Consider the following 21,620-nt stretch of genomic DNA (forward strand, 5'->3'; position numbering starts at 1 on the left):
GACGACCATTTTCAGCAATTTCCTAAGGAAGATCAATTAAAATGGAATTCAGAAAACTCTGAAAAAATTGCTGGTTTCAGAGCGTTCGAACATGCAAAGCTTCAAACAACAAGTAGCCGAAGAAAAAGAAAAATGTAAGGATTTGAGTACACAATTGACGTCACTCAACGAGCAGCTGAAATCCAATCGAGAACAATCAAAAGTTGATCGAATCACATTAATGGATTCTGTGGAATTAGAGAGACAGGAAATGGATCAAGAAATATCACAGCTGAGAAATCTGTTTGAAGAAGAAAGAAGGAAGAAAGGAAAGGAATTGAGAAAACTTCATATTAATAATACCCTGATGACGACTCAATGGGATGCAATATGCAGGCGAGTGACTGAAATTAAAATTGGTCACAAGGCACGATTGTCGGCTGGAAAAATTGGGATTGATGAAGAAAAGAAAAAAGAAATAGATACAACTGTAAGTTTGTTACTGAAATTATGGTTTAATATTGAATCCCGGTGATGATTTCGCGGATAGAGGTTTTACAGGGACATCAAATATGGTTTTTGGTGAAAAGAGCTGAAAGTAGATAACATGGACCGCAGAGCGCCCGCAAAATTTAGCAGTGAATGCTGCAAAACTAATGGTGAATTTGACAAAAATCAACGCAGCCAAACTGTTTCGAGCCATTTCGACAAAAAATTCAGCGCTAAAACCGCGAATTTACAATTTTTCCCTTATTTAGATTTTTCCGTAACCGGAATAGTTTTCACATCGAAGCAATTAATTTATTTCATTATACGTTTTGATATCTTCTTTAGTTTCTACAACGCTTTGGAAACTACAGCATTCTAGCAATCAAAATGTCTATTGTGAATTCAACAGTTTTAGTTTCAGTATTTGTTGTGGGATAAAGGCAGCTGTTTTTGAAGCGAAACGTATTAGTCAAAATTTTGATTTCTGACTTCTTGAAAATTATTACATAGTAGTTTACTACACGCTAGATACAAACAAAAAAGAACAATCGATGATCTGCGTGATCGCAGTACGTTCCAAACCGAGTCTATATAGAGAGACAGGAGTCTATATTCACTGTTTTGGTCCTCTAGGAACTATAGGTCTTCCAAGGTGAGAAAAAAATCTTTCCTTAACGGCTTAGTGGATGTAACCTGTATAAAACCCGCCCAATACCGTAAATATACCATAATGGAGGCTACAATTTTGTGGGAGATATAATGGGAAAGACAGAAAGATTGGTCACTTTAGGAAATTAAAATCCCAACAATTTTTATAAATGTTACGATTGTTTGCAAAAAAATACCGGAAAAAATCGCTATTGATTGCTATTGTTTGCAAGAAATTGCTATTGATAGAGACATGTCACTGACTGTATCGTAATCATTTAACGTCTTTAAGGTGAAGAAACTATTGACTTCATTTGTACGAAAATGGAAAAAAAATATAAAAAATATTTAAAAAAAAGCAAATTTAAGACAAAATAGTCTTCCCAGATTATTCTCATTTAAACAGAATAATTTTTAACGAAGTCCATTGTCTGAACAGTCTACAATGCGAAACCAAGAAAAAAAACGTTGACAATTACGCCATTAATATAAATTAACTACGAACAAATTGAAGATTTCAGTGCCTGCAGTAAAAAAAATACTTTAAAGTTGGTGTAATTTAAAAATAGGGGATAAAAATTTCAAAAGGTGCCAAGTAGGTCGGCCTAAAGAGTATAACTCAGCTGTTGTTTCGTGCTAGAACACTTTCAAGATGTAGAAGAAAGTCAGAATTTACAACTAAACAAGAAAAGTGGCAAATTCCCGCAATAATGAATGATAATGAATAACTGGTCCCGCATCGAGTCAAAAACTTGAAAAAAGTCAAAATAAAATAAAGAAAAAAACCGTTTTTACACTTAAACGGAAAACCAATAGTTTTGCCGACCCCTCTTGAGGGGGGAACCACTATATACTCAAATGGGTTTTTTTTTGTTCAGACAATTTTGACCGATCGATATATTCATCATACACAGTTGTGAGTGGTATCATTGAAAAACTCCTCCAGCGTAAAATACCGAACTAAAAAATTTTTTTTAAATTTCGTATTTTAAAGGGAGTTATTGAGGTTTGAAGTTTTGTGAATAATAGACGGATTTCCGTTGTTTTTATTCAATTTTTCCGGAACTTTGCCTTAAAATTTCGTCAATTTTGCTAAAAAATGAAAAAATTGTAACAATGGTACTGTTGATTTTATTTTTAGAAACCAAAAAAGTATTGTTGACGATTTTGATTTTATTTTTCTGGCTGAAATTTTGGCTAAATTTTTCAAAATTCAGCCTTTTTCAGCAAAAATTGCCCGAAATAAGCTTTTTAGTCCACTTTGATTAAATTTGCCGAAAGTACACAACACAAAACAACAAACACAACCTTCGTAAACTACATAGGGGGCTAGTTTTACTTCAACTTCCATTGAGGGGAGTCTAGAGTTAAAATTTTGCCGTTTTTTGCTAGCGTTACTCTATGATTATCAAAAACGCAGCATTATTTTTTTGATCTTTTAACTAACAAATTATCTAGATAAAAATCATTCGAAACAATTCAGTGTCCTAAAAGGACAAACAGCCAAAGCAGGGCTGTTTCTGATCCAATCTTGGACTGTTACAATCGAAAAAAAAAATTCGGCTTTTAGTCCGTCGGTCATTCTTTAAAAAAATGAGATTTGTAATGTTTATTAAAGAACAGATCAACTTATTGAACTTGGCCACTTTTTAATTTTAATTTGATCAACTTTTGGCTTAAAGTCAACAAAGAAAAAAATGCTTCTTCGTCCTTTTATTTCTACTGCATTTTATTCTTTTTGCGGTTTTGAGCGTTAAGTTATAGTTTGCTGGCTTTGATACTACCAGATTTCATTTTTTATTTTTCAGGTATTGGCCCGTTTTGCACGTTTTTTCTCGATCTGTCACATTATCACTTTATTGACAGTTCAAATATTACATTATTGGCGTTCCAAATAGGCCAAAATTCATCATTTAAAAGTCTTGAAATGCATTAAATTATGGTTTTATCGGCTTTGACACCCATTACTCGAAGAATTTAATTTAATTTTTGCAGTGGTCTTTAACTGTCGTTTCTAATGTGTCTTTTTGGTCATGTGAAACTACCTGGATTTGGACAAGTCTCTTTGACATTTCATGAAGGAATAAATGAGTCTTTATTCTGATTTGAGTAGAAAGTTGATGGCTTTCATGACTTTGAAAACAATTGTTTTCAAAATAAAAAAAAACTCTTTTTAACGCTGTTCAACTTCGCATTTTTGTTCTTTTTTGCCTATTTACTACTTAGTCTCAACAATTAGAGATCATATATGACATTATTGTAGTCGAGGGAGGGTGCAAGTGTACAAAATCTGTTTTTTTTAACAATTGGTTATGAAAATATTGGCTTCGGCATGAGTTTTTCCTTTGTACGAATAGACGAAGCTATAAAATTATTTCATTTTGTAGCTAACCGCTTTCATGACTTCGAAAAAAAATTGGTTTCAAAAAAAAGTTAATTAATTTTGCCCTTTATTTTCTTTTTGGCCCTTTTTTACCTATTCTAATTAATGGGAAGGCCTATACAACTTTTTTAGCGTTCGAGGAAGGCTCATTTGAACATATTTTGATGGGTCAAATTTGGCCTTTCTGCTTTGACAGCGTTTTCTCGCAAGTTTTAATTGAATTTATTTTGTCTCTATTTGTTGTTCTGTTTGTAACCGCATAAAAATTGAGTATTGACAGATCTTAATGCCCTCCTATAGAGGCGTATGTGATTATAAACATATTGGAGGCTCTCAATTGTCAGCTAATGGTTTTACTTCCTTAGAAATTAGTTGTTTTTAAAAATTTAAGCCAACTTTTTTTCTTCGCTGTTTTTTTGCTTGTTTGGCTAATTATTAGAGCGCCCTCTAATAGGTTGGTCCCAAATGTTTTCTAATGAATTACAAGTTATTTTGTTTAGTTTCAGTTTTGTCCGACTCTATTTTGAGCTTGTTAGTAAGTTTTTTTTAAATGGACAAAGTTTTGTATGTAATTAAAATTTCTCTTTATTGTTGTTTGATTTTGTTGTTCGTCTTGGCTTTCTTTCTTAAAAATGACTGATCTCGTCAATCTAATGCGGCATTTTTTACTCCAATGAGTTATTTGCGTCGGAGGCGGTATTTGTTCATACACATTTTTCTTGAAAAATATTTGAATTTTTGGGGCTTTCTATCTGTTCCTCATTTGATAGATATTTATGGAAAAAATTGGATGAGCGGGGTCGGAATTTTATGAGCGAACGCTCATTATCGAGCCTCCTTGTTTTTTTATATTCTCAAACAGAAGTTATCGAACCTTTTGTTGAGGTAATTGAAAGTTTTATCATCGTTCTAGCTAACTCTTGAACTACAGCCATTAACTGATCATGAGAGATTAGAGACCCGAAAAACAGAGAAAAAAAATTGTACGGCGTTTGAGAAATATTTGTCTCTGTCATAACACATGAAAAAGAAACTTTCTTAGCATCAAAACATTAAATACGTGAATAAGAGCACTGTTCAGTCCACTGAAATAGGAAAAATGTTTTTTTAGCAAAACAGATTTGGTTAAAAAAGTGTCTGTTTTTGTTATGATTTTCCTAATGTTTCACTATTTTAATATATAATAAACTCAGAAACGTAGCATAATGATTATTGTTGAATAGCAGCCAAAATATTTTACAGAAATAAAGTAATTTAAAATGTTTAAACCCACAGCCTTTCATTTCAGATAACTGTGGGGTTCGTCTTTAAGCTCAATAACTATTCCAATAGTTCTTTTAGTTTTCTTCAACTGTATTTTGAGGAAAATGTACAAAATGGCTTATATTTGGCTGATTTGGCACCATTATTTTCCACAAAAAAATTATACATAGCTAAATAATGATCAACAAGGGAAAGTTTCAGCAGAAAGTGCTATTCCATAAGTTTCTGTAGCAATTTGTCTTCCAGTGAAGAAAAGCGTACACTGCAACTAACTATACACAAAAATATTGGAAAAAGGGTAAAGTTTCTGAAAAATGAAAATCATCCGGATTTTCAGATATTTCACAGCCTAGATCTATTTAACTACTCGACGGGCTTGCAAATCATAGCACTCATACCTCTCCGTGTCGATTAAATCGCACGGCAAAGATTGAGAGATCAAAGAAGCTGAACATATGCCCGGAGTTGAGTGGCATAGAGTTTCAGGGCTGAATAATTGACTTTGAATTTTTAACAGAACTGGACCAGTGTTACTCAAGAACACAAGCGTTATTTAGTCTTCACAGAGAGCAAACAGTTTAACATACAATACACCATTCTGAACAGTTCAACTTACTGGTTGGCCTCAATCTTAACATGGCTAATAACATACTTCACTCGAGCTGACAAGAGTTGAGTAGCAGACTTGATCAGCTTTGGTCAGACTGACACTTCGAATAGTACAACAACATACTATCAAGCGAAATTCAGCATCGAAGAGATGTAGTTAGAAATTTTCGAATGCTAGGCATGTTCAAATAAAATCTAAGCCCAGTTATTAAAATACGCTCTATCAAAATTAGCTACCCGACGGCTCGACTTTCTTCACAAATTGGTGAGCTCTGTTGTGCCTGCAACAACCCCCCAAACACCTCCCACCCATCCAATCACTCACCACCTCCCCCCCCCCCCCCCGAGCAACAAGCCCGCCCAACAACGTCCCACTCATCAAATCCCATTATCCTGTATATCCAAGTATATCATTTTGAAGCCATCTATGTCCTCTTTATTTGTATTGTCCTATTTATACATCTGGCTGTGCATTTGATGATGTCGGCGACAGTCCTGTTAACGTTTCAGGCACTGGCCGATCACGTCACGCACGCTGTCAGCATCGTCTACCTCCGCAGTTGGGCATAGGTACAGGTACGGGATGAGGTCAGGTGCAGACAGCGGCACCGCCGATGCTGTCAGTGCCTAAAAGTAGATAGAATGACAAGGTGCAACGAGGTGCATTGCCAGATGGTGTGTGGGGGGTGGAGGTGGGGTGGACTTTGGATGGTGGGGGTTGGTGGGGGATTGGTTGTCAGTTTGTTGTGCGGGATAGTAAAAGTGGACAGTTGACAGTTTATACAGATGTGTTATATGTTATGAAGAAAAGATGTTATACAGATTTTTTACAGTTATGAAGAGAAGATGTTATACAGGAGATGTTATATTATCTCTTATATGCTATAAAGATATGCTTATGCAGATTTCGAAATTGTGAAGAGCTGTACTCTTATCCAAATGCTTCATTTCAGAACCGTGTTGTTCAGCCAGATAAGTCAGAAGTCGAAACATATGCTAGCGAAAATTAGGTCTCATAATCAAAAAGTTGCTATCTTTCTAGACAAGTTGGGACAGAACGAAGGCAATGACGATCGCCGAGTTGTCTTTGAAGCAGCAATCGCAGATAATATTCTGTAGGTGTATGTGTTTCTTCTATAATTTTCTAATTTACTTTTGCTAAAAATTGAAAAAGTTGTAACAACGGTACTGTTGATTTTATTTTTAGAAACCAAAAAAGTATTGTTGACGATTTTGATTCTATTTCTCTGGCTGAAATGTTGGCTAAATTTTTCAAAATTCAGCCTTTTTCAGCAAAAATTGCCCGAAATAAGATTTTTAGTCCACTTTGATTAAATTTGCCGAAAGTACACAACCCAAAAACAACAAACACAACCTTCGTAAACTACAAAGGGGGCTAGTTTTACTTCAATTTCCATTGAGGAGAGTCTAGAGTTAACATTTTGCCGTTTTATGCTAACGTTACTCTATGATTATCAAAAACGCAGCATTATTTTTTTGATCTTTTAACTAACAAATTATCTAGATCAAAATCATTCGAAACAATTCAGTGTCCTAAAAGGACAAACAGCAATAGCAGGGCTGTTTCTGATCCAATTTTGGACTGTTACAGTCGAAAAATTAATTCGGCTTTTAGTCCGTCGGTCATTCTTTAAAAAAAAAGATTTGTAATGTTTATTAAAGAACAGATCAACTTATTGAACTTCGCCACTTTTTTCTTTTAATTTGATCAACTTTTAGCTTAAAGTCAACAAAGAAAGAATGCTTCTTCGTCCTTTTATTTCTACTGCATTTTATTCTTTTTGCGGTTTTGAGCGTTAAGTTATAGTTTGCTGGCTTTGATACTACCAGATTTCATTTTTTTTCAATTTTTCAGGTATTGGCCCGTTTTGCACGTTTTTTCTCGATCTGTCACATTATCACTTTATTGACAGTTCACATATTACATTATTGGCGTTCCAAATAGGCCAAAATTCATTATTTAAAAGTCTTGAAAAGCATTAACTTATGGTTTTAACGGCTTTGACACCCATTACTCGAAGAATTTAATTTAATTTTTACAGTGGTCTTTAACTGTCGTTTCTAAAGTGTATTTTTGGTCGTGTGAATCTACCTGGATAATGACAAGTCTCTTTGGCATTTCATGAGGGAATAAATGAGCCTTTATTCTGATTTGAGTAGAAAGTTGATGGCTTTCATGACTTTGAAAACAATTGTTTTCAAAATAAAAAAACTCTTTTTAACGCTGTTTAACTTCGCATTTTTGTTCTTTTTTGTCTATTTACTACTTAGTCGCAGTAATTAGAGATCATTAATGACATTATTGTAGTCGAGGGAGGGTGCAAGTGTACAAAATCTGTTTTTTTAACAATTGGTTATGAAATTACTGGCTTCGGCATGAGTTTTTCGCAAAAAAAGTAAACTTATTTTTTATTTTTGTCTATATTTAACGTTCTTTTTGTAGACGCAAGAAAAATTCTGAACAAATACAACTCTCAAGCGCCTCCTTTGTACGAATAGACGAAGCTATAAAATTATTTCATCTTGTAGCTAACCGCTTTCATGACTTCGAAAAAAATTGGTTTCGAAAAAAAAAGTTAATTAATTTTGACCTTTATTTTCTTTTTTGGCCCTTTTTTACCTGTTCTAATCAATGGGAAGGCCTATAAAACTTTTTTAGCGTTCGAGGAAGGCTTATTTGAACATATTTTGATGGGCCAAATTTGGCCTTTCGGCTTTGACAACGTTTTCTCGCAAGTTTTAATTGAATCTATTTTGTCTCTATTTGTTGTTCTGTTTGTAACCGCATAAAAATTGACTATTGACAGATCTTAATGCCCTCCTATAGAGGCGTATGTGATTATAAACATATTGGAGGCTCTCAATTGTCAGCTAATGGTTTTCCTTCCTTTGAAATTAGTTGTTTTTAAAAAATTAAGCCAACTTTTTTTCTTTGTTTTTGCTTGTTTAGCTAATTATTATAGCGCCCTCTAATAGGGTGGTCCCAAATGATTTCTAATGAATTACAAGTTATTTTGTTTATTTTCAGTTGTATGCGACTCTATTTTGAGCTTGTTAGTAAGATTTTTTTAAATGGACATAAAGTTTTGTATGTATTTAAAATTTCTTGTTATTGTTGTTTGATTTTGTTGTTCGTTTTGGCTTTCTTTCGTAAAAATGACTGTTTTCGTCAATCTAATGCGGCATTTTTTACTCCAATGAGTTGTTTGCGTCGGAGGCGATCTTTGTTCATACACATTTTTCTTGAAAAATATTTGAATTTTCGGGGCTTTCTATCCGTTCCTCATTTGATAGACTTTTATGCCAAAAATTTGGATGAGCGGGGTCGGAATTTTATGTGCGAACGCACATTATCGGGCCTCCTTGTTTTTTTATATTCTCAAACAGAAGTTATCGAACCTTTTGATGAGGTAATTGAAAGTTTTATCATCGTTCTAGCTAACTCTAGACCTACAGTCATTAACTGATCATGAGAGATTAGAGAACTACAAAACAGAGAAAAAAAATATGTACGGCGTTTGAGAAACATTTGTCTCTGTCATAACAAATGAAAAAGAAACTTTCTGAGCATCAAAACATTAAATACGTGAATAAGAGCACTGTTCAGTCCACTGAAATAGGAAAAATGTTTTTTAGCAAAACATGATTTGGTTAAAAAGTGTCTGTTTTTGTTATGATTTTCCTAATGTTTCACTATTTTATTATATAATAAACTCAAAAACGTAGCATAATGATTATTGTTGAATAGCAGCCAAACTATTTTACAGAAATAAAGTAATTTAAAATGTTTAAACCCCCAGCCTTTCATTTCAGATAGCTCTGGGGTTCGTCTTTAAGCTCAATAAATATTTCAATAGTTCTTTTAGTTTTCTTCAACTGTATTTTGAGGAAAATGTACAAAATGGCTTAGATATTGCTGATTTGGCACCAATATTTTCCACAAAAAAATTATACATAGCTAAATAATGATCAACAAGGGAAAGTTTCAGCAGAAAGTGCTATTCCATAAAATTCTGTAGCAATTTTTCTTCCAGTGAAGAAAAGCGTACACTGCAACTAACTGGACACAAAAACATTGGAAAAAGGGTAAAGTTTCTGAAAAATGAAAATCATCCGGATTTTCAGATATTTCACAGCCTAGATCTATTTAACTACTCGACGGGCTTGCAAATCATAGCACTCATACCTCTCCGTGTCGATTAAATCGCACGGCAAAGATTGAGAGATCAAAGAAGCTGAACATATGCCCGGAGTTGAGTGGCATAGAGTTTCAGAGCTGAATAATTGACTTTGAATTTTTAACAGAACTGGACCAGTGTTACTCAAGAACACAAGCGTTATTTAGTCTTCACAGAGAGCAAACAGTTTAACATACAATACACCATTCTGAACAGTTCAACTTACTGGTTGGCCTCAATCTTAACATGGCTAATAACATACTTCACTCGAGCTGACAAGAGTCGAGTAGCAGACTTGATCAGCTTTGGTCAGACTGACACTTCGAATAGTACAACAACATACTATCAAGCGAAATTCAGCATCGAAATTTAGTAAGTATTCGAATGCTAGACATGTTCAAACGTCGGCGACAGTCCTGTTAACGTTTCAGGCACTGGCCGATCACGTCACGCACGCTGTCAGCATCGTCTACCTCCGCAGTTGCGCATAGGTACAGGTACGGGATGAGGTCAGGTGCAAACAGCGGCACCACCGAAGCTGTCAGTACCTAAAATTAGATAGAATGACAAGGTGCAACGAGGTGCATTGCCAGATGGTGTGTGGGGGTGGAGGTGGGGTGGACTTTGGATGGTGGGGGTTGGTGGGGGATTGGTTGTCAGTTTGTTGTGCGGGATAGTAAAAGTGGAAAGTTGACAGTTTATACAGATGTGTAGGTGTATATGTGTTTCTTCTATAATTTTCTAATTTACTTTTTTTGCGTTCGAAAAAATTTCAAATTTTTTTAGCCCAACTTACGGCTGCGGAGGAGGGCGTCGGTGTAAAGATTTGGAAGCTCTCATAACTACTGCCAAGCAATATACGCATCTGTTTGTAATTGTTGGCGACAACGACGCAAAATTTAAAAACACTGATTATATTTGCAAAAAACATACAGATTATAGTCAAGCGGTATGGCCAACTGAAACCAAGTTTGCAGGTCACTTGAGGCAAAGATTTACCTGCTCAATTAGTTGCATACAATAATATTTTTTTGCGTAACCATAAAGGACCAAAGCTGAAAAGCACTAGAATTATAAGAGAAGATTTTGACGATAATTGTGGATATCATTTGCTTGTGGGTATTATTTGCTTTCATGCGGTACTCTGCTATAAATTGAGTTCATGATCTGCACAAGTGTTTTGTGTTCAGCTGCGCATGAGTGATGCGCAATGGTGTTCAAAGATGTTTAACTGTGTTAAAAGATGTTTAACTGAGTAGATGATGTTTAACTTTGTTCAAAGATGTTTAACGGTGATCCTGGTTCCTGTTCCTGCTTCCCTTTTTTATTCTTCAGATCAATGCGAATCGAGACGAGTTTGCTGTGCTAAATTGTTATCATTATCTGGTTAGTTTGGTCACGGACAGCATTGGGGGTGCCGCTGTTTGCAGCTGACCTCATCCCGTACCTGTACCTGTGCACAACTGCGGAGGTAGACGATGCTGACAGCGTGCGTGACGTGATCGGCCATTGCCTGAAACGTGAACAGGACTGTCCCTGAACTCGTCAAGAGAACAGCAAGATCCCCCGACTTGTGTGCACACAGCTATAATACAAAAGAAATTGCGAGAAGCAAACTGTTAAACTATTCCAAGCATGTGATACCTGACTCCATGAAAGTATAATATAACAACCTTTTCACTTTTCTTTTCAAATATTACGTTTTAATTACAACTTTTCGCCATTTAAACCATTTTCAACCAAAGTTGACAAGTATATATGCTTTTGTTTATGTTTATTTGAACATCAACATTGCATGAAGTTTGCATTTCATGTGGCCTTTAAGTGGCCCAACTGAAGTAGATCTAAGATAAAAGAGCACAAAATAATATTTGCAGCGCTAATTTAATTGCAGCGCTAAGTAGTAATTTGGCATGTAAATAGAGTCTGGTATTTGACTCTGCTCAGCGCTAGTGAATTCGGGTAATTAGTCATCTTCAGATTGAGGGCATTCGGTAAATAGAGTTTCTTGGACAAAGCGAAGAATATGAGTACATGTATGAGTAACTAGCTTTCCTGTAAACCAGGCTGTAAATTGAAAAGTGGGACAGGTCCAGGAAAATTGCCAGTTAAAAAACCATGCTGCAAAACGAATGAATTAGTGCTGATTTTACCTGACTATCAGATCCGGGTAGTTCCTCCCCAGTAATGGTGGTTGGAAATATGATTGATGTTTGAATCAAACTATTTCATAACACCCCCAGAGTCAGATTTAGTTTCATTTTTTGGTCTGTTTCTGGTATCCAATTGTTAATACAAAAATCCCTAAAAAACTCGATCAATTGAGGATATAATAGTTTCAGGTTCCACTGCCAAATTCCATTGTCGACTCAACGACCATCATGCTGGGGCCTGAAACATTGGTACAATCATCCCAGGAACTGTTGCAATGTATGGACTCACTTGAAAATGATCTGCAAGTGAGTTTGTCAAGTTTTGCTGAAATCAAAGCCGATAACAATTCTTTGGTGGGAAAACTGGAGGTCAAAGACCGTCAGCTTCTAACATTGGAGTCAAATTTAGCTGAAAAGGCGAGCGAAATTTCTCTGGTTCAACAGAATTTGGCATTGATTGTCTCTGAAAAGGGAGAGTTAGCAGAGATAGTTTCGCAGCTCAGGAGAGAAGTCGACGATTCAAAAGAGACGACTGAAAATCTGACAAGAAAAAAGGATGAATTGGAACGAAAAATCGCAGAATTGGAAAAGAGAGATGTAAAAACTGCTGCAGAGTACAACTTCAATCTGAAAAGATTGGAGTAAGAGATTTCAGATTAACCACAACCAACAGTTGGGTTTGACCAAGAAGCACACTAATGATCATATCTAACTGAGTTCTATACTCATGCAAATTCACAACTTCAGCACTCATTAACATAAAATACACAAATGACTGCAGATAGATCACTATTGGGCCGTGGAACCGTTCTCAACTATCACAGAGAAAAAATGTATACTGAACGTCTATCTTAAGTAAGCACCGCCTAGTTTTACAAAATAGAAATTCAATTTTTAACGCAATATTACTCCATCTTGCAATAAAATTAAGCATAATATTTTTTACAGCCTTGATCTCCTTGGCTAAGTGTCTTACATGCTTTTGAAATTCAGATACTACGGAAACGTAACTTACCAGATGCCCAAATCTAAAGTCGACAAACTTATTCCAAGTCTCATTGTTAGAAAAAAAGTTGTATCAAAAAGTTATCTTTTCACGTTTGTTCAATTATGATTTAGTTTCCCATCGTGTTAGAAATTGGGAGAAAAAAATATGAATAGATTGTGATTGTGATAGCTTTTTTCACTGCGAAACTTGGATGAGATTCATCAATTTACACTGGGATATCTGGTAAGTGAAATATCTGAATTATCTGAATTTCATAGGTAGGCGAGAGAACTAGTCTTATAAGATGAATGGTGTAAAAATTAATTTCAAAAAATGATTTTATGATGGAGTAATGTTGCCTCAAAAATGAATTTGATGAATTTTTTCGATAAGAATTTTTATGAGCATACACTCGTTGACAAAACCCACAAAATGCAAATTTACATGGCAAACTGCCTGTTTTTGAAGCCAAACTTAGTCAACATAATATTGGTAGTTTTTTTTATTTTGATACCAATAGACTCAAATTCCAGCAGTGAGTTAAGTTCCACGTATATCTATTGATCTTGCGTGCCTCCATTAGTTCAAGCAAAAAATTGTATTGTGAAATCAAGAACTTGATGATCACATTGAACAGATTTCACGTGGAACTCAACTCACTGCTGCTCACAGAAAATTGGCCAAGTTTTATCTAGATTTTTTTCTGTAAGTGTCAATTTTTCTTATTTAAAATTTAGTATAGTTCTGATGAATATGCCCCGAATAATATAAAGATCAGAAGCCGCTGAAATTATGTTGACTAAAAATCTTCACAAACAAGCAGTTTAACAGATTGAATTTTGTGCGTTTGCTTTTGTCAACCAGTATAGGGGGCACTGTCTTACTTTTGGCGTTCAGTATAATTTTTAAAACTCAAGTTTCAGAACAGGATCTGAATCAAAGTCTTTTTCAGATCTGAAAAGGAAGATCAGCTAGAAGCTCTGAAACATTTACAAAAGGAGCTGCAATTGTTAAGGACTGCAAATGCGGCTATTGGAACAGTGAGTGAAGTAGAACGGCGTCAGGAGAGACAGAAATTCAGTTCACTCGAACACAGACACAAGGTCAGTTAAGGTTGCGAACCAATCTGAATGATTTAATTAAAAAAAATCGCCTTTTTCATGCCCAGGTTCAAGTCTCAGAACTTAAATGAACGTTCCAGACCAAGATGGAGAGTTTAAGTTTACATAGTCTGAAACATGGTTAGTGTCACAGAGTCTTAGTCTGGACATGGGTTTCCGCATAGCCTTGGAAGCTTAGGACTAAATTTTTTTCTCTGATTTTGTAAAAATTTTAGTCATGCCGAATTTCACTCTCTGTTCTGCCATTTTCATTATATGTGAAATTCAGATTCTACTCTTTCTTCATTATACCCAGAAGATTCTTCGACTGTACGCCAGAAAATAATTCATAATTTTAATATTTCTTGAGAATGCCAAAGAACATTCTAGAATTCTTCGTGTTCTAGAACATTCTTCATTTGTTGGGAACTGAAACGGACCGAGTTGAACAACTGACGGCAGAGAATAGACGATTGCATATCCAAATCTTGACACTGAAGGAAAAAGTTTTGGTTGAACAGCGTCGTCAAAAGAGTAATTTCTTACATCCAAATCTACGCAGCTGTGGGTCAATAAATGAAGACTCAAGGAGCGATTGTTTTGACGAAAATAATTTTAACGTGAAATCGGAACAAGTGACGTCTGAGAAGTCGCAGTTCAATTTAGGTAATATAGAAATCAACTCGAATAAGAAGGAAAATGATCATCCGGGAAAGCTGTACAATGATGGAAAGCAAGAACTATTTATTGGCGAATATTTTAGACTCATGGCAAATCCTTCAGTTCGGACAAAATATCAATTTATTCCACGAGAAAATTGTCAAAGACTTCTTGATATAAAGTAGTAGCAACACGTCTTCTGACGAAAAAATACCACCTAACCATAAAAAGTTGATTGTAGTGCATTCCTTTGAAATCCAATTTTAGCATATGCATTGACATAATTAAAGGCAACTAAATTAAAACGAGGGGAATCAGCAACATGTATGAATTTTTTCACAAATAGAATATAGCCTTCATTCTATCTTCATTGTGATAACGAAAACGAATCACACTCCTATAACAAGAGCACACTGATCAGTAAGGGTGGGTGCTGGTTTGAAGGTTTGATTGCTTCTAGAATAGTCTTAGTATCCTCTTCTCAAACAATTTGTAAAACTTTCTTTTCTGCCGCTTATTTTACAAATATGTCACTTTAAAATTTTTTAAACATAACCGACTAAACGTCGGAAGAATTGCTCTCGAACGAATAGCGGGAGCTCTAATCAATTTCAGCCTGCTTCAGTCGGGGGAGGGAGGGGGAGCCTAAATGGGACTAAGAAGTTCAATAGTGGGCTTCAAATAACCACATTAGAAGTTAACATATAGCACTATTAAGATTTGAAGTAAAAAATGACACCAGTTTCGGCGCACTCTTTATTTGACTTTTAGTATTAAATTGCCGCCAATTAAGTTCAGCTGCTTGAAATTGTCATTGAGAGAGACTTTTACATCACGCGGAACGCAAAAAGTTAAGGGCAAAAGTCACTCGAGAAGTCAAAATTCTCAAGCAAAAATTTTGCATAAAAAAAGACACACGTTTACAATAATTGCTATGAACTTCGTTCAAGAGCAATTAATAAAACATACCTGCGGAAATGGAGAAAAAAAAATTTTGAGCTCTTGAAATGAAAAAATGTATTTCCTCTTTCACTAAAAAATATGTGACTACCACCAAGCAATTTACACTATTGTGACCCAGCATGAAGTCTGCGACCCAAACACTTGAAAAAATTTTGATATTAAAATCTTGAAAAACATTCCGTTACATCCAAAAACTATGCACTCAGCTATTACCAAACTCTAGAGGAGGTTCCGTGACTCTTAAGGCTGGAGAAACCTAAAATGACAAAAATTTTCAAAAAAACTTGAAAATTGCAAGTTTTCTCAAAATTGCCAAAATTTATATTGAAAAGTTGAAAGATATTCTATGGCCAATACAAAATTTTCAGTAACTTATTTTCGAAGCCCTGGAGATTTCCTGGTCCCTGGCGCTGCAAAAACTTAAATAAAAATGTCAAAAAATTGAGAAAAAAGCAAGTTTTGTAAAAAAAAATGCTTCAAATAGTGATGTCAAAAATATTGAAAACCATTCCATTAGCCTAGAACCTATGCAGTAACCTATTATTAAACCCCACTTGAGACTGGAGATACCTGAAAAATGACAAAAAATCTCTAAAACAACTTCAAAAACAAAATAGCTCAAATTTGTGATATTAAAAAGTTGAAAGATATTCCATGGCCAAAAAAATTTTCAGTAACTTATTATCGATCCCTTAAAGATTTTCTGGACCTTGGAGCTGGAAAAACTTAAATAACGACAAAAAATGTCAAAAAATTGAGAAAGTAGCAAGTTTTGTAAAAAAAAATGCTTAAAATCGTTTAGTCAAAAATGTTGAAAACCATTCCATTAGCCTAGAACCTATGCACTAACCTATTATTAAACCCCACTTGAGGCTGGAGATACCTGAAAAATGACAAAAATTCTCAAAAAAACTTCAAAATTGCGTTTTATGAAAAAAATTGCTCAAATTTGTGATAATAAAAAGTTGAAAGATATTCCATGGCCAAAAAAATTTTCAGTACCTTATTATCGATCCCTTAAAGATTTTCTGGACCTTGGAGCTGGAAAAACTTAAATAACGACAAAAAATGTCAAAAAATTGAGAAAGTAGCAAGTTTTGTAAAAAAAAAAAATGCTTAAAATCGTGAAGTCAAAAATGTTGAAAACCATTCCATTAGCCTAGAACCTATGCACTAACCTATTATTAAACCCCACTTGAGGCTGGAGATACCTGAAAAATGACAAAAATTCTCAAAAAAAACTTCAAAAAAAATTGCGTTTTATGAAAAAAAATTGCTCAAATTTGTGATAAAAAGTTGAAAGATATTCCATGGCCAAAAAAATTTTCAGTACCTTATTATCGATCCCTTAAAGATTTTCTGGACCTTGGAGCTGGAAAAAACACCATTTTGGCAACACTTTTATTTGACTGCCGCCAATTGAGTCCAGTTGTTTACAATTGAGTTCAGCAATTGTGAATGACAGAAATTTCGATCACGCAAGAGCGTGAAAGTCACTCAAGAAGTGAAAACGGTCAAGCAAACATTTTGCGTAAAAAGGTTAGCAAAAAATTTTGCTCACTAAATACAGTACTGGAAATTTGCATTAACATTCACATTTAATTACTTAACTTGGAAACATTGAGTATTAACACAAACTCGTTAAATTACTTAAACGGTTACAGTCAGGAGGTACATAAGACTAGCATCACTAAATGACGTTCAAGACTTAATATTAAAAGCAGTTTTTTACATGCTTAGATAAACTCGAAAGATGTCTTTCAGTTTGAGGTAGTCTCAAATATTTACGGCAAATTTCTGCTTGTGCACATTGGGGATGTTAAAATTTAGGGTTAACATCTACATAAGATCTGTGGGGTGTTTCAAGTTCTCTTCGATGTGTCCTCGCTTAGTCTTCCTCCCTCTGTTTGAGTAGACTGTGGAAGAACCCGTCCGGTTTGGCCTTCAACTCATCAGGTGTGCCACATTCCACTATCTCTCCCGCATCCAACACCTCAAACACACATTACAATGTAACGCTGCAAGGAATTTTGTTCTCCTTAAAATCTGACCAGAGAAACAAGCCCAAAAGTCTACAAATTGCGCTTTTTTAAACAAAAACTTCACTTGTTTCTGTTTTTTTAAATCTTTTTGGAATCATTGAAGAGAGAAATTACAAGATATACATGGGCCAGATTATTTCTGTACCATTGTCCTCCAGATTAAAGAATGTTTTAAAAAGTTCTAGTCATTTGGTAAGATGGGTGCAGTAAAAAACATACCCGGCAGATCGCCGGAAAATAGCCGCCGTTGATTCCCATAACTCTATTCGGATTGAAAGAAAATTGATTTTTGTATAAAAACATTTTTAAGTGCGATTTAATTTGATGTCATTTCGTAATTGAACATACTCCTGTCTCTCAGTGAGAGGCTACAGCGTCTAGTATCAAAACCAATAAGCATTATAGATAGTAACTGAAACTCATGAGAACAAAGTTTAAGTACTGGGCATCTAAAAATGGGCTTTAAGGGTTTATCTCGTTTCTATTTATGATTTTGATTTTTTTATACTGACTCTTCATTTTGAATTTGCTGAGCAGCTGCCGTTTAAAAGGACTTTGAGCATAATGACAGAAGAGTGAAACTAGCCTAGAGAAGTCAAAAAGATTTCACGCAAAATGTCGAAAAAGCGGCAAAATGGGTAAAGCGAAAAAAAAGTCGACGAAGTAAAACAAAGCCGGCAGATTGTCGGAATAGCTGCGAAAGAATAGACCTGCGTGCCATATAATAGAGATAAAAACAGATACAGATCTAAATTGAAAAAAAAAATCGACGCCGCTCAAAAAACTAGGCTAAAAATATTCAGCTATAAATTAATAAAGCTTGTTAAAATTCATTCCACAGAAGCCTCTTATTAGGGACCTTTACTGCACATATGAGTTCCTTTGACCTTAAACAAATTCAAGTTAAACTTAAGTTTTAAAGTGCAAAAGTCATTTTATTGATTGAGGTAAGTCACGTGTGATCAAAATCTAATCACGCAAATCACCTAAAAGATTTTGCTAAAGCGAGTGGGAAATGACTTCACGCGCGCAAATGCCGTTAGTGAGAGGAAGAAGTCATTCAGAAAAATTGACTTTTTCAGCTTTGCTGTGTGAACAAATGTAAAACGAAAAAAGAGCGTCAGACGACGAAACAAAAAACATAGCCGGAAGAATTCCGGAAACGACTCGAAGCATCAAAACTACACAAAAAAACCGTAATTGCAGCTGAAGTCATTACCCTTAGTATTAAATCTTTAACTCATTACCTCCCCAGGTCTGATCTAAAAAATAGCTAAATTTAAACCACTATCACCAAGAGAAACAAAAAGCAGCAAAATTTTATATTATTGAAAACGTTTGGCAACATTAAAAAAGTGCGACATAATTAGGATGGCCAAAATATCAACAGCCTGAAAAATCTGATAGGATGATCAATTGCGCTCAAATAACTCATGATTCTAATCTCAAGGTCGCGAAAGCAGACGGCAAATAATAACCATAGAAACTAAGTTAAATTTTTCAATAATGCGCAAATTTAAGAATCGGAAAACCGCTACAATTAGATTTCTAATCACTGCAGTTAAGCCAAAAACAACATACTTCTTCCTTGATGTATATATTCCAGACAACATGATTTCATACTAATTTCAAAAATTAAATTAACAGAAAACACAAGCAACAGAATAGAAATCAGCAACAGAAGGCAAAACATTGTTTAAAAACAATACCAAGGACTAAAGAAAACTGCAATAAGTAGTAATAAGCAAAAATTTTGGAATAGGTTTTCTACCAAACTCTCAGGACTAAAGTATGATGAATGAAATCAATTGCAAACCAAAGAAATGACGAAAATCTAAGAAAAACCTGAAATCATTCAATTTTTAACAACTGAAAAAATTTAATAAACGAAAAATGTAGATGCAAGGACAAAGCCAGAATGATACAAACTAGAATGCGAAAAAAAGGAGAGAATGTACAGAAAGGAGGATGAACACAGTAACAAAAAGACTAATTCTTGATTTTTGAAAGTTAAAAATCAATTTAAATAAATGAAGAAAACGATTACATATTAATCTTCAGCATTCGAGACATAGTAAAAACAACGAGACATCCGAGACAAAGATCTATCATCCAACAAAACGGAACAAAAATGGCAAAATCAGAATTCAAACCTACAAAACATTTTGCAAAAAAATGTTCAAAATTTTTCAGACTGCATTTATGAAAATAATTTTTCAATAAAAAAAATAGGTTTTCGAAAACTTAACGCCAAAAAATGATTGATTTTTTATTGAACAAAATTTAAGTCCCTCATGTTGCACAAAAAGACTAGTGCTAGTAATTAAAACCAAATAACAAACAAAAGACTGAGAACAATTGGAAAAAAAACTACCAAAATCGGATTAGCATATGTACAATTTTATAAAAAAAAATTACATCGAGATAGAAAGAGGTGTTGAGTATATGAATTATCAAAGGGACGATGCTATGTTAACTGATTTTTGACAAACGGCTGAAAGATCAAAAAAATGAAGAAATTACTAGAAAAAAAGACAAAAATTACCAAAAAAAATCAAGAAATATGTGACAATTTTGAACTTCAAACACATTTTCAGGCTCTGCAAAACACTGTGGTATCAATTTCCGAGGTCTAAGTTTCAATATAGCATCCAATAAACATTATTTCTACGAAAAAGCAAATTGCAAGCAAAAAAAGGGGCATTTGGACGAAAAAACGGCCAAAAAACGTTATCTATATGTGCCATTCAGTCAAAAACTACTTTTCAAAGTCAAAAAGTCATTCACTAAACGCAGCGCATGATCAAAAAACTTCTATCGCTCAGCAAAAATTAGTTCAAACTGCAATTTTACTCACTTTCGCTTTCAGGCGAAAAAATCGTCTGAACGAATAGTACTTCCGGTAAAAAAAACCGTAAGAAAACCAATACTCCTCTTCGAGTCGTAAAAACCAAGAGCACCGCAATATAGCTACGCTCAGCTTACAGCTTCGCAGCTATAAAAAAATACGAGCGCTATAATAGCCGGCTGAGAAGATGAGGGCGGCTATTAAAAACTCATTTCTTGTTGTCAAAGACTCTCATCACCTGCTAAAGGTACGATCAAAATATAGGGAGTGGTAATTCGACCTGAATTTGCAGTAATTGAAGCAAACCTGTTGTAATGAAGAACCTTCCAAACAGACGACATTAACTTGCGAGCAAACAAGAAGTTGTTATTTGTCGAAACGGAGCATCGCCAATAATTAGGCAAAATCGGCGCCAAATTCACCCAACGGTTTAGAATTTCTCATTTGATAATCCTAATTATTGGTTTTGAATAGCCTGACTTTGTAACTAAGTTGATTAATACATTTTTGCGCCTTAAAAAATTTAAATGAATGCCAGACACTCACAATGACACGAGTTGAGTCTAAGATGGTGTTGAGTCTGTGTGCGATGGTAAGAACTGTCGCATCTGCAAACACCTCACGCAGAGTCCGCTGAATCAACTCGTCTGTTCTGAAAACATCGACTTTCCATAATAAATGCAAAATTAAATCGCAATTTTTACATCAGGTGGTACTAGCTGGCTGTATAGTCAAACTCCAATTGTAATCTTATAAAACTCCAAATTTGACAAATAGCTGGCTTTTAGCAAAAGAAAAGCTTTCGGGATGTCTATTTGAATTAAGGATAGCTATCCGTTTCTTTAACTCCACCGTGAACAATTAGGTTAGCATGCGCGAACAAACTACGGCTTGTTTTCGCATTGATAAAGGTTTGCTTCGCCCAATAGGATGTAAGACTGACTGGTAAATTTTATACACGCCATTATAGAGTGGAAAAAAATCATTTATAGACGGCCATATTATTTCTTGGGGGAGGGACGTTGAACAAGTTTGAATGAGAGTATGAACTTACGCATAGTCGACATTAGCAGTTGCCTCATCGACTAATAGCACTTTAGTCTCACTGATGAGAGCCCTGGCCAGGCAGAGAAGCTGTCTCTGACCTACACTAAAGTTACTCCCTCCCTCTGCAACCATAGTCTCCAGGCCATACGGTAATCTCTCCAGGGGCTCCAACATCTCAACACGTTCCAGGGCATCCCGAATTACCTGGGATGTAAAACAGAATCCACATCATCATAAGTTAAGAAATTA

General features: G+C 34.9%; 2 protein-coding genes across 3 annotated transcripts in view; one reads left to right on the top strand and one right to left on the bottom strand.

The window, feature by feature from the left end:
- Positions 1 to 89: 89 nt before the first annotated feature.
- On the top strand, positions 90 to 14,791 carry LOC142354697 (uncharacterized). The gene is made up of 4 exons (XM_075407061.1): positions 90 to 469; positions 11,913 to 12,364; positions 13,664 to 13,814; positions 14,219 to 14,791. Exons 1-4 carry the CDS (start codon positions 92 to 94, stop codon positions 14,654 to 14,656), a joined length of 1,419 nt encoding a protein of 472 aa, XP_075263176.1. The 5' UTR covers positions 90 to 91; the 3' UTR covers positions 14,657 to 14,791.
- Positions 14,792 to 17,019: 2,228 nt separating this feature from the next.
- Positions 17,020 to 21,620, bottom strand: part of LOC142354452 (ATP-binding cassette subfamily C member 4-like) — a 91,723-nt gene continuing 87,122 nt past the window's right edge. For both annotated transcript variants that reach the window (XM_075406750.1, XM_075406751.1), the window contains 3 exons: positions 21,379 to 21,575; positions 20,871 to 20,976; positions 17,020 to 17,427 (listed from right to left, as the gene is read on the bottom strand). In XM_075406750.1, the coding sequence (XP_075262865.1) occupies positions 17,323 to 17,427; positions 20,871 to 20,976; positions 21,379 to 21,575 (408 nt within the window). In that variant the 3' untranslated portion in view covers positions 17,020 to 17,322. The remainder of the gene's footprint in view (positions 17,428 to 20,870; positions 20,977 to 21,378; positions 21,576 to 21,620) is intronic.

Source organism: Convolutriloba macropyga, chromosome 15 (assembly GCF_964194025.1).
Source record: "Convolutriloba macropyga chromosome 15, txConMacr16.3, whole genome shotgun sequence".
Lineage (NCBI taxonomy): Eukaryota > Metazoa > Xenacoelomorpha > Acoela > Convolutidae > Convolutriloba > Convolutriloba macropyga.

Excerpts from the sequence above, each read along its gene's own strand:
- LOC142354697 (XM_075407061.1), top strand. The coding sequence starts at position 92 with ATGCAAAGCTTCAAACAACAAGTAGCCGAAGAAAAAGAAAAATGTAAG. Across the intron at positions 470-11,912 it reads AAAAAGAAATAGATACAACT|GTTCCACTGCCAAATTCCAT; the intron begins GTAAGTTTGTTA and ends TAATAGTTTCAG. Across the intron at positions 13,815-14,218 it reads CACTCGAACACAGACACAAG|AACATTCTTCATTTGTTGGG; the intron begins GTCAGTTAAGGT and ends TTCGTGTTCTAG.